Source organism: Nicotiana tabacum, chromosome 17 (genome assembly GCF_000715075.1).
Source record: "Nicotiana tabacum cultivar K326 chromosome 17, ASM71507v2, whole genome shotgun sequence".
In the NCBI taxonomy this organism is placed as follows: domain Eukaryota; kingdom Viridiplantae; phylum Streptophyta; class Magnoliopsida; order Solanales; family Solanaceae; genus Nicotiana; species Nicotiana tabacum.
This window is the reverse complement of record NC_134096.1, coordinates 130,074,274-130,087,959: the sequence shown is the minus strand read 5'-3', so window position 1 is coordinate 130,087,959 and position 13,686 is coordinate 130,074,274. Positions and strand designations below refer to the sequence as shown.

Below are 13,686 nucleotides of genomic sequence, written 5' to 3'. Positions count from 1 at the left end.
TAAAATATAATATATTAAATTTATAAATTTGAGTTATTTGCAATTTGAACCCATGTATTGGGGGCAACATAACTTATACAATGTTTGGTAGCCTTTAGTTATTTTGTACAAAATTAAGCATAAGTAATACCATATTTGGTTGTCATTTTACAATTCTACATAAATAATACACGTATAAGTTATGAGCCAATCTTTGTATTATTTTATGCGGGGTAAAAGATGGAATAACTAATATATGTATTAGTAATACATGTATAAAATATTAAAATAACAAATTTACCCCTATTACTTTACACATAAAGGCCTCCTTCGATTAATTGATTTGTATCAAACCCTTTGGAGAGTACTCATGCCTGACTGCTAGGCTCTTCCTCTTCTCAATCTATTAGAGACAAAATCAGTAAATAAGTATTTAACTTTAAATTTTATATAATGTGTATCAATTTCTAATACAACAAACCAAATATTCAAAAAAATAATCCCTACGTAACTAATTCATGTATAACTAATACATGCGTAACTAATCCATGCATTACTTATTTCTGCATAACTAATACATGTATAACTAATACTTGCATAACTCTAACCCGCAACTAAACGACCCAATGTATGTGTCTTTTTCTATTCATACCTTTTTCAACTATTTTCATATTAATCTTTTAATTCCTTGTAAAGACATTAAAAGTATAATTTCATTGGTTACAGGAGAAAATTAATAAAGTTGAATTAAGAAAAAATATTAATTTAAATTAAAAAATAAAATTAATATTGAGTAACCGGCATTTTCTCTCTTCTCTCCCAACAAATTCAAAGACATAAACCACCATGACTCATCACAATATTATTCCGCTTAAGTTACTCGTTTCTCCTCCGTTAAAACACACATACTCTTTAAAACATTATAGATAAATGTAATAACTAGTATAGTAGAAAATAGAAAGAAGACAACAACAACTAATTTGTTTTATTGTTAAAGCATACCTTTAGTCATATAGAGAAAGACTAATGGCAGTGTTATAGCACGTTTGACCAAGCTTTTTACTTGGTCAAAAGTGATTTTTTTTCAAAGTTAAGGTGCTTGATCAATATTTTTGAAGAAAAAAAGTAAATTTGAGAAGAAGCAGAAATAAAGCCCGTTTGGATTAGCTGATTGTAAATAGCTGATAAGCTTGTAGTGCTGAAAAGTATTTTTAAGTGATGAAACTGATTTTTAAAATAATCATTTACGTGTTTAGATAGAAGTGTTGAAACTGATAATAAACAGTTGATGTGTTTGATTAAAAAGTTATGATAATCTATTCTTTTGTTAAAATGACTAAAATACCCTTGAATTTTTTTCAAAGGATTATAAATTAAAAATTTCTTTGTAAAGAAAAGAATTAATAATGAATATGGAATGAAGAGAAAGTCAAGAAATTTATTTTGGGAAAAGTATTTTGTGAATTAGAAAATATTATTAAGGATAAACTAGTAAAAGTGTTGGTCAAACTAAAAGTGCTTATAAGCAGAAAAGTCATAAGTTGGAGGTGACCAGCTTATGACTTATGGCTGATTTTAGCTTATAAGCACTTTGAGTGTTTACCAAACGCGTAGATAAACTAAACCAAACACCCTCGTGGTTTATGAGAGGCGGAAGAAAGTAACTTCTCCCCCTAAACAATTTTTTGAAAAGTACTTTTGAAAAAAATACACTTAGAAACACTTTTAAAAGCTTGGTCAAACACTAATTGCTGCTCAAAAATGCTTTTCAAATTGATTAGCCAAACACGAACTAATTTTCAACAAAAGTACTTTTTTGAAAAGTTTTTACAAAAAACTCATCTCAAAATATGCAGATTTTAGAAACTTGGCCAAATAGGCTATTAGTATTATATAAATCGATCCAAATTCATTTTTTGTTTTTATTCCTTTTGTATCATATTTTTATTTTTTTTTGCATGCCAATCTTGTGACGATGGTTCAGGGGCGGCTCAACATAATATGGGGCCTAAGGCGAAAATAAAAAGTGAGGCCTTAATTTTTTTTAATTATTATTATTTACTCTTGACATTCTGCAATCGTTTTTGTCATCATCTAACTTAACTAAGTTAGTGACTTGTTCATCTACAGAACATTCTACTACATTTTGTTATTTAGTTTTTTCATTGTTTGTCAAAAATTTGTCAACGGCTCTCTTTTGACATTTTATTAAACTTTCAACTTTTCTTTTCTTTTGGATTTTTGAATAACCAGATTCATATTTTCTTGTTGACATATTTATATTCTAAAAAAAAATTAAACAATATGTATGGAGTAAAATTAATAAAATAATAAATAATAAATGAAAATAATACTAGAAATTAGAATGATATTACCCAATGACTGATTCAAGAAGTTTGAAGACTTTGATTCCAAAATATCTAGTTGTTGGCTTGTAGGAGAAAGAAAGAAATCTAGTAGAATTGTAGAAAAAAGATGAGCATGAATAAGAGGAAGGAAGAAAGTATGTCTCATATATGGAATATCATATACGAGGAGTGAAATGAAATTGTGACGTTGGGATTTACTTGGGAAGAGTAAAAAGTAGAATTGTCAAATCAAATCAAATTGAAACCTATTTTTCTACTATGAAAAATACAAAAATATATATATATATATATATATATATATATATATATATATACATATATATATATATATATATATATATAAAATGGCCCCAAAATTGGGGGCCTAAGTCACTTGCCTTACCTCATACAATGTCAGAGCCGGCCCTGCGATGGCTATGCATTGTTTGATATTAACTTACATTTTGCAGGTTGGATCTCTGTCTTCAAATAATCAATTGAAATACTGATAGATGAAATATACACAAACTGCAACGGTATCTACATGATGTCTTAGTCAACACATGAAGAGAGGAAGACCAAAAGCTAATGAAATATAGCCATTGATCGATAGGTGGTCAGAGTCTGAATGGAAGCAAAACCCGAAAAAAAGTTAAGTTGGATAGTAAGTAACATGGGCCTACACAAAATGTTTTATAAGCCACAGAAGAACGAAAATAAATAGTTGTAATTATCATACTTTTAGATAATAAATAGTTTTAATCAATTAGTTTTATTGAATCTTAAGCAAAATCATGTGCACAATCAACGCGTCAGGAGACAATATGCATGCCAAGTGGTGTCATTTTCTTGTACGTATCCGTTTTCTCACGAAGCGGTGTCTAAGGAAAATATGGTGCATCAAAACCTTTTCATTGTATGGTGCAACTTTTTGTATTGCATTTTTTTTGAATTTGACGGGATTTTAGTAGCATTACTTTTTAAATCATTTTTACTTGATAGTTCAAATTAAATCTAACCATTAGGGTTTGTTGGAGATCAAAAGAATCCATTTTTAGCAAATTTAAAGGACAAAAATTACCAGAAATATGTTTAAGAAATTATTTTAAACATATTCCAAAAAATAACAGGACCATTTGTGTTATTTCATCGGGTACTTTTCGAAAACTTGTTGAAACACCCTCTGCTATTATAAATTCTCAGAGGGTTTGTACCAAAAAAAGGAGCAACCAGCGGCTATATCTCTCTCTTTCTCTGTTTCAGTACGCAGCCTCCTCTCCAACTCCACTTGTATGTTTTCTCCTTTCTCATTCTCTTCTTGTTCTCGTTTTAGCTGATACTTTGGTCTTTGCTGTTGAATTTTTGGATTTTTGTTTGATTGGAATCCAATTTATATGCTGAAACTCTTTTTTGCTCTTTTCTACTTTTTGTAGGGGAACTTATTGTTAATTGCTGTGAATCATAGTTTCCGATGGTGAAGATAACTATGAACCGTCGAGGTGTGAATTTTGTCTCTTTTCTCCTTTTTTCCGCTTCGCATTTTCCTTAAATAGTTTGGTTATGGTTTGATTTTTAAGCAACCATGTGTGTGGGCGTATTTGGTTTTGAAAGAACTGTTTTTAAATAATATCTTACGGAGAACAAGGCAGCTGATTTCTAGATTTTTTTTTTTGCTGCTTGCTTTCAGTGACAAAATTTATGTTTTTTGCTTTTGAGTATATAAAAGGCTCACAAGTTGGACTTCAAAAGCCTCATTTTGATGAAATAAATTTTTATAGTGAATGCTATAATTCTATTGTTGAGATTGCTCTTAAATGTTGTAACTTAGCTCTGTCTCTTTTTTGCTATTGGAAACCCAATTTATGTGTCGAATCTGAGTTTTGTAATTCTTTGGCTGTTTGATTGATCTATAATGATCTGATTTTATCACTTTATAATTTTTGAGTATATATTATAGGCGGTGAGAAATTCATTTTTTTAATTGTAAGGGCTGAATTGGTTAGAATGGAAAAGGAAAGTACTGGAGAGGAAACATTTGGAGTAAGATAGTATATTATTGGGTTAATTGCACTGTCGGTCCTTTACTTTTCATTCCATTCCTTCATATTCTTTAAAGCATTGTTTGGAGACTGGGGATGGAGAGAAAGGAAGGGTAAAAACAGGTTTTTTTAATTCCCTTTGTTTGTTTTAGTGTCTTAAAAAGAGGAAGGAAATGGAGACCAGAGGAAACTAAATGTTATCTTGGGCACCACTAGTTTCTACCCTTGGTTTTTTCTCCTGTTTACCCTTTGCTTGTTTCCCTTCCTAGTTTGCAAGCATATGTTGCATAATTTTTTTGGCTGTCTTGAAGGGCGTCATTGACACTTAAAGCTTTAGGAGCGCTATTTGCTTTTTGCACTTTGTGCTTCTGATGACTACTAGCATCTGTTTCTCTTTTGATTCCATTCTGGATTGTAATGTCACTTTGGACTAATAATTTGTGGAATTGTGGGGCAGGTCCAGTAACTAAAATGGCAGATGAGGAAAGCCCCAATGTTAATGAAGAGCCGAATCCCAAGCCGAAGCACAAGGGAAAACATGACAAGCCAAAGCCATGGGATGATCCAAGCATCGACCATTGGAAGGTTGAGAAGTTTGATCCTTCCTGGAATGAGAGTGGGATGGTTGTCGTCAGTTCCTTTTCCACTCTCTTCCCTCAGTACAGAGGTTTGGTCCCAAAAATATATTCTCTGCCCAAAAGAAATTAGCGTCTGCTTTTCTTAATGAAAAGCTCCAACAGTTGCACATCTTGTTTGTACTCTATGCATTAGAGTGTAAAATTCTGCCTGAAGCATATGAACTTTTTGTTCGCCAATATTCAGGCACATGATATGGTTAAACTTAACTTGATGTTTTGATGATACCAAATAGAAGAAAGGGCAGGCAGTTGCTATGTCTATTGGTGCACTCTTTAGTTACTTCTTTCTTCAATGATTTGTTAACGAGAACTGACAACAGGAGGTGCACTTAGCAGGTAGGGATTTCAATGAATCTATTAGTTAATGCCTGACCGAGTCTCTCCTTATAAATTGTAATCTTACTTGATGATGTTTGCATTTTAACTTTTTCTTGATAAGTATGCTTTTCTACTTCTTTGTTAAGCTATCCATGTTTCTTGTGAACCTATAATAATTGAAACATTAGTGTAGGATATGTAACAATTGAGCTTTTTTATCAGAGAAATATTTGCAAGAGTGTTGGCCTATTGTAAAAGGTGCCTTGAAAGAGCATGGAATTGCTTGTGAACTTAACTTGGTAAGTCATTCTGACCCCCCCCCCCCTCTCACACACATTTTCATTGCTGTCTATAACTATTAGAATACTTCTAGAACTATGTATTATTTGTTAACCGGTAAGGTGCTAACTCGTATCTGCGAACTTGAGAACCAAGGTTGCTTAACTCTGACTCATGTATTTTGGTGAGAATTAAAATTACTCTGTGCTAACTCTAGGATATTGCATTCCTGAATTAAAATATTAAATAGTGTTTAACGTCATTATCCTGAATTAAACAGTATTAATCCGGAATTAGACCTTATTGACGGGGGCACCAGGCACCCAAACTCTGGCTTAACATTGATTCTCTTGGAACTCCCTGGGGAACTAATATGAGGGGCTTTGCCTAGGGCGGTTCAACTGCGCATACAATAATGAGTGTGCAGAGTTGAAACGATGAAATCTAAGTTATCGTTGAAATCTTTTGGATTTCCTCATTCAAAGTGGCTATAGATAAACCTCCAAGTTTTTAACAGGAGTCTTGAGTTGCTCACATTGCTTTTGTTAAGCATAGCTTTTTACGAAATCTATTGTACTTATTTTACAGCACTCTCTTATTGCTGAAGTTAAATACTTACCTTTAACAATAGAAAAAACAGTGTTTAAGAATCTATACTTATGGTGTAAGGATCATATGTTAGACAGTGTGTCACAATTTTGAACTTTTTGGACAGCATGGGACATAGTTAAGATTTGTAACCCTTTCCTCTCGTACACTTCTCAGTACCTTCTTGGTACTTATTTTAATGAAAATTCTACGTTACATTATCCAAAAAAAAAATATCTTGAGTGCTACTGGGTTAAGGTTGCTATGTCATATTTCAACATCTTGTTTAGTTGTTATCTACTTAATATCAAGTGATGTTAAGGTGAGGCTTTGGGGAAAAAGTTACCCACATAAAGAAAGCATGTATATCTGAGAAATTTATTTCATTGTTAGGGGGCTTTGGAGAAATAAGTATCCTACATAGAGAAAGTATGTAGAAAAGAAGTTTATTTCGTTGATAGAGGTTGTATTCTGGTAAGCGATTCATCTGGTAAGGAGATTAGTGGAGCAGTACAGGGAGAGGAAGAAGGACTTGCATATGGTGTTTATTGACCTTGAGAAAGCGTACGATAAAGTCCCGAGGGAGGTCCTGTGGAGGTATTTGGAGGCTAGCGGCGTTCCGGTAGCGTATATTAGGGTGATTAAGGATATATATGATGGTGCTAAGACTCGGGTGAGGACTGTGGGTGGTGACAGAGCATTTCCCTGTTGTGATGGGGTTGCACCAGGGATCGGTTCTTAGCCCGTTTTTATTTGCCTTGGCGATGAATGTACTGTCGCGACACATCCAAGGGGAGGTGCCTTAGTGCATGCTATTTGCCGATGATATAGTGTTGATTGACGAGACGCGAAGCGGAGTTAACGCGAGGTTTGAGGTTTGGAGACAGACCTTGGAGTCTAAAGGTTTCAAGTTGAGTAGAACCAAAATAGAATACTTGTAGTGCAAATTTAGTGACGGGACCCATGAAGCAGACGTAGAGTTAAAGCTTGATGCTCAAGTTATCCCCAAGAGAGCTAGTTTTAAGTATCTCGGGTCTATTATCCAAGGTAACGGGGAGATTGACGAAGATGTCGCACATCGCATTGGAGCGGGATGGATGAAATGGAGGCTCGCTTCCGGTGTTTTATGTGATAAGAATGTGCCGCCAAGACTTAAGAGAAAGTTTTATAGAGTGGTGGTTCGACCGACTATGCTGTATGAGGCTGAGTGTTGGCCAGTCAAGAACTCCCATGTGCAAAAGATAAAAGTAGCAGAGATGAGGATGTTGAGATGGATGTGTGGGTGTACCAGGAGAGATAAGATTAAGAATGAAGTTATCCGGGACAGAGTGGGAGTAGCCTCCGTGGAGGACAAGATGCGGGAGTCGAGGCTGAGATGGTTCGGACATGTTAAGAGAAGAAGCGTTGATGCTCCTGTTAGGAGGTGTGAGAGGTTGGTCACGGCGAGTTTGAGAAGAGGGGAGAGGTGAGTAGATAGGACATGGCACTGCTTCAGCTCACTGAGGACCATGACCCTTGATAGGAGGGTGTGGAGGTCGAGAATTAGGGTAGAAGGTTAGTGAGTAGTTTTTTAGTTGCTCACCGATAGTCTTAGTAGCACGCAAGTCCCTTCATATTCTTAGATTTTTATTGCGTTATGTGGTTGTGTTCGCCTCAGGTATTGTATTCCCTGTTGCTATTATTTGGTACTACTTATCTATTATCTCCCTCTTTTTCTTCTCTCTTCCTTTCTTGGTTTTCTTCTTCTTCTTCTCACCCTTTCTGAGCCGAGGGTCTATTGGAAACAGTCTCTCTACCTGCATTAGGTAGGGGTAAGGTTTGCGTACAGACTACCCTCCCCAGACCCCACCTGTTGGGAACATACTGGGTTTGTTGGTGTTGTTGATAGAGGTTGTATTCTGGTAATTTTCCAAGTTTCGTGATTTGTCAGCAACTTCAAAGAGCATCACACACTATTACCTTGACTGTCTATTACTTTATTATTCCTTTTCCAGAAATTTTTTCTGACATTTCCTCTCTGATGAGCACTAATATTAGATCTGCATTGTTAAGTTGAAATTTTCACACCCCTGTAAAGAGTTTTTGAATTTTGTTAGCTCCCTGATATTAGCATAGATACTGATTTGGAGCTAGCCTTTTGTTGTTTGACAGGTTTTTTGCGCTGTTAGCTCCTTGTAGGAATTGTTCTAGAGCTTAGCCTTTTGATCCCTTTTGTATTTATGCATCTTCTTGATGCCTTACTAATGCAATTTACTTCATAAAAAAGTCGGCACTTTTGCAAGTTGTATTATCTGTTTCTTTTATCTTCTGTTGCTGGTCAGGTTGAAGGCTCCATGACTGTTTCTACTACTATGAAGACAAGGGATCCCTATATTATAGTAAAAGCTAGGGATCTTGTAAAACTTTTGTCAAGAAGTGTCCCTGCTCCCCAGGTTTGTATTTCTTTTATCCCTGTTGTTTCTCATCGTCGCTGATTCTCTTCTTATTTCGCATGCTAACATGCTTGGTTAGACTTTTTTTTTAAATAGTAATAATCAGTAAATAGCCTTGTTTTAGGAGTGAGCCCTTGCTTCAGTTTATGGAATAGTACTCACCTTGTTTCAATACCAGGAAAGGCTTGACTTTTTTATTATTATCAATAAACCAGGAAAGGTTGGACTTGCTATGCATGTATCACCTTGTTTCAATGCATGGATTACAAAGTTATTTGCCATCCTATATTTATTTTGACCAGTGGTTATCTTACGCATAATCGCAATGGTCGTGCAGTGGAAATGGTTATAAAAAAAGTGTGTTAATAAGTAAATACCCAAAATTTGTAGCCTCTAATGGTCCACGAATTTCCCGAGACACTGTTATGTGATATTTGAGAGTTAGGTGTCACTTTATTTGCTCATCTGAACAATTCATCTTCTTTCTGCTTGGATTTTTGTTTCACAGGAAGCAAATCTGCACTCAGCTGCCTATTGCATATTGTTCAATGTCCTTCTATTCTACTTTTCTATTATTTATTTTTGTTTATCATTTTCCGCCATCTGTAGTATAACAGGAGAAGCGAAAATACATTCATTTATTGACAAATGTTTCGTTCTTGCTCCATATAACTTGTCTCCACTGGAATTTGAATGTTAAGTTGTAGGATTTCTTCACTATTTTTATCTGTTTTTATCATTCAATAGTCTCTTCATCTTTTAGTTAATTTCAAAAGAAATGTGCTTTTGCAGGCTATCAAAATCCTGAATGATGAGATGCAATGTGATATCATCAAGATTGGCAGCCTGGTTCGCAACAAGGTGGGCTATGCTATCCCTACTTAAATTAAGTACATGTATTCAGTTTCATTTATAATCTGGTGGATGATCTTGATGAGAACATGCATTAATATAGTTGTCAAACACTTTGTTGAACGTTCGTAGAATCAGAATGCTCTTTCACTCTATATACACACTTTTTGATAAGTATGCTCATTCACAATATTACATATTCTTTTGACAAGTATGAGAGGACTAGTAAGCCCCCTGTCACTCGACCGCACGCCTATTTGTTCACCCAGCAGCTATTCCCAAAAATATGCCTTGAAGAGACTTTTGAACCTCTGCTCTCCTTAGCATGAGATTTATTTCAAGGTTTGCCTGTCGACCATTTCTTTACAAACAACAACAACATACCCAGTATTATCCCACACCGTGGGGCCGACCATTTCTTCACAAAGGCATCTTGAATTGTTGCACTGTATGCAGTGAGTATGTTTCCTTTTGCCTTGTTGGTTATCACTGTTACATAAAAGGTACTAGTAAAATGGATATTATTTCTGAACTTACAAGATATATTTAAGTTATTAATTATATTTCTTACCTATAATTTTTGGGAGATTTGTAACTCAAATATGAAATAACATTAAGCTTCCTCTTGATTAAAGACTGCTTTCTTCCCCTAGATTACATATCTTAATTTAACTTTGGCTGGCATGCATATTAATCTAAGAGTTGAAACTTAAGATTAGTTCACTATAAATCTTGGAACATGTGGGTGTCATTAGTTATCCCTTTTAGCTTTTTGTTATTCATTATAAAAAAAATAGAGATAAGTTGTTAGCAAGATGTAAAGGTGAGATAAGCTTTTGAGAAGTACAGTGCATGATTGGACTAACTCTTGCTTGAACTAAATGGTGGTTTTTGTAGAATACTACTTCATTTCATTTTATATGACTGTATTTTACTAGGCATAGAGTTTAAGATGTTAATTTGACTTATATATTATATTAGTGGCAGTGGAGAAAATATTAAAGTAGTGGCTGCAAAGGAAGTTCCATAGGAAAGACCTCATATAAAAGTTCAAAATGTGAATGCTTGAGTGTTGTGTAAAAATCGTATTGTTAGTTGAATAGTGTCAAACATTTGGAATGTCCTGGACAAGTAAACAATGGCATATAAATTGGAATCAGGATAGAAAAAATAGTGATAATAATGGGATGTAATACTCATTGTTAGATAATGAATTTTGTTGGTATTCCTGGTCATGTGCATTTGGTTGGCGTTGTCCAAATTCATGTTATTAAACTTTTTTTTTGCAGGAGTGCTTTGTTAAACGCAGACAATATCTTGTGGGTCCCAACTCGTCAACTTTAAAGGTTGGTGAATTGGCTTTTGCACCATTCTCTGACAATTGCAATTGGTTAGGAGAACATTCTACTGCCAGTGTTATGTAGGACTGAGCCAAAATACCATTCTCTTGACTAAGGATCATTTTGTCAAGGAGTATTTTCTGATTTCTTTGGACCACGCTTGAACTGGAGAGCATTTGTTTCTGTATTTGCTTACCTGTTAGAATGATTTATTTATTCATAGTGAATGGCCCAACTTCCAACTGGAAGATTTTCCCAGAATATTTGTCTTGAATCAGTAATATGGATATGTAATACTGAACTGCCAAAAATTAAACTGAACAGTAGATAGTTTATCTGATTGTGGGTAATAATTTTACTGCTCCTTTACATTAGTAGTTAATCATGGGTATTGCCTGGTAAATGGATGACCCTTGACCAGAATCACGTAGGTTTAGTCCTACCCCCTACCTGTGCCAGCCACTCATCCAGACCAAATCTGCTATAAAACGTAGAGTTATAGATTGCTTGAATGTTGGTGAATATACTGACACATCATGCTGAATTATTACTTTCTGCCATATAGCTTGATATGTATCACTTTGGATGTAGGCCCTGGAAATTTTGACCGGCTGCTATATTCTTGTCCAGGTATACCCATCTGATAACTTGCTTTACATGTAAATCTCAAATTTAGTGTCCTTTTCATTTTCTTCTTTTAGGTCAAAGCTTTGGCCTTATTACTGACTCTTAAAGTGTATGATATAAAATATAGTTGAGAACAAACCTGAATCTTGCCTAAAATTGACTAGGGAAACACGGTTGCTGCTATGGGTTCCTTTAAAGGTCTAAAGCAAGTGAGGAGGATTGTAGAGGACTGTGTACTGAACAAAATGCATCCTCTACATCATATCAAGGTAACCGAGCCTGATTATAAAATTGAATTTTGTAGGGTCTTCAACTATTTATTACAGTATGTTATGGATAAAAGGTCTGTTAATGCACTTCCCCTGACGTATCTCTGTGACCGTAGATCCTCATGCTGAGGAGAGAGCTTGCAAAAAATCCAGCTCTGGCCAATGAGAACTGGGACAGATTTCTTCCGCAGTTTAAGAAGTAAGGCATCTTTGCATATGGTGTTGGAGTCGTATTAACTTTTTATTCTGCAGTTCCAACTACAAAGCTTAAATATTATTTTGTTCGTTTTTGTCCATTCAGGAAGAATGTTAAACAAAAGAAAGTTAAGACCAAAGAAAAGAAACCATATACACCCTTCCCACCACCTCAGCAACCTAGTAAGGTGAGTTATCTTTTTGGTTCTATAAAAGGTCACTTCTTGTCCATTTATTTCGTTCTCTTCTATATCTCTTTTATGTGTAGAGTATTATGCTAAGCATCATATACTCTCTGCACTACATTTAAGTGCTGTGTAAATTGTCATTTGGCAATTATTGGTGTGGTGTTGTAGAGAGTAATTCTGCTGTATATCCTGCTACTTCTTTGCTCACTATTGTCTCACTGGATTTTGTGGTTTATTCATTTTTATCTTTAAATTTTCAGTTGTCTCGTCTTCTCTTACAGTGACAGGGATTAAGATATATCCGCTGTTAATTTAATCTAACATATATAATCTTTTTGATTGTAGATTGATCAACAACTGGAAAGTGGTGAATACTTCTTAAGTGACAAAAAGAAGTTAGCAAAGCAGTGGGAAGAGAAGCAAGAAAAACAGGCAGAGAGAGTTGCCGAAAACAAGAAAAAACGGGAAGAAGCTTTTGTTCCACCTGAGGTTTGTATTCACATAATCTCATCAGGGCATTTTTATTTTGCACTCCGTATATGCATTTTCTGTTGAACATTGTTTGTATGCACTTTTACAGGAACCAAAAACACATAACCAAAACGTGTCCAATGTGGATAAAGATGACGTCACTGCCATGGCATCGTCATTGAAGGTAAACAAAACATATGATGCTCTTCATAGATGTATTAAAATATGCAGCCTTCTGTGTCTGGACTTTGATTCTTGGATTGCTAATGATTTGATGCATTCATATTGGTCTTGCTGCAGAAAAAGGCAAAGGAGTTTAGGAAGCAAAAATCAATTGACAAGATCGATGCGGAGGAATTTATTGCAGGTTCCAGCAGGCCATCTAAAAAGAAATCGAAGAGCTCTAGATAAGGAATACTACTTAGAAAGCCTGCTTGTGCTTGTAAAACCTGCAGCTGTGTAAATTGCTGTGTTGTCACTATCTTGTATCTTCCTTCGGCCACCATGTTGACGTTAGAATTCTGGAGGACCTTCCCATCCATGCCTGTCAGCTAGTCTTAGTATCTGGCGATTTTGGAAATGGGGTCACGCTCTTTTTCCCCCTTTGTTGTGATGATGGGTGAGGTCCATAGTTTTGCTCTGTGTACTGGCTCTGATAAATGTCGTTGCTTTGTGTTACAAATAATTTACTGACATGGATCAATTATTCTTCTCTCTGTACTTATCATTTACTCTTTTGGTTTAGTCTTTGTTTCCAGTAATTCTTCATCATCTCGTCTGTGTATGGATAGGGAAATGTTAGAGCTTCTTTACTTGCAACATAAGAAAGAAACTGCCAGCAGCACATCGATTCATTCCTGATCTGTCAATTAGGTTTAGTAAAGCGCAGATAACACAAAGAGCTTACTTGTTTAGGAACAAAAAAAACATAGAAATCAAAAAAGCATAATTAATGACTCAAGGCAGTAGAAATCAAACTTCAATGGGAATTTACAATCTCAATGTAAATGAAACCTTGGTAAATTGCAGCAAATTTGTTCAACAAATCATCAGTAGTCATTGAGTAGAAAGATTTCTCCCATCCACTTCAGGATCTTTTGGTTTTCCATCGAGTATAAGTGCA

The 13,686-nt window shown here is 35.0% G+C and overlaps 1 protein-coding gene across 1 annotated transcript; it reads left to right on the top strand.

The window, feature by feature from the left end:
• Positions 1–3,417: 3,417 nt before the first annotated feature.
• On the top strand, positions 3,418–13,321 carry LOC107779317 (KRR1 small subunit processome component-like). Its single transcript, XM_016599722.2, has 14 exons — positions 3,418–3,617; positions 3,761–3,826; positions 4,824–5,033; positions 5,545–5,621; positions 8,511–8,621; positions 9,414–9,482; positions 10,763–10,819; positions 11,405–11,443; positions 11,605–11,709; positions 11,826–11,908; positions 12,011–12,092; positions 12,438–12,581; positions 12,673–12,747; positions 12,864–13,321. The coding sequence occupies exons 2-14, from the start codon at positions 3,799–3,801 to the stop codon at positions 12,972–12,974; spliced, it is 1,191 nt and encodes a 396-aa protein (XP_016455208.1). The 5' UTR covers positions 3,418–3,617; positions 3,761–3,798; the 3' UTR covers positions 12,975–13,321.
• Positions 13,322–13,686: the final 365 nt, after the last annotated feature.

Coding starts and splice junctions, on each gene's coding strand:
- LOC107779317 (XM_016599722.2), top strand. CDS start 3,799: ATGGTGAAGATAACTATGAACCGTCGAG. Junction 11,444..11,604: donor GCTGCTATATTCTTGTCCAG/GTATACCCATCT, acceptor AAAATTGACTAG/GGAAACACGGTTGCTGCTAT. Junction 11,909..12,010: donor TTTCTTCCGCAGTTTAAGAA/GTAAGGCATCTT, acceptor TTGTCCATTCAG/GAAGAATGTTAAACAAAAGA.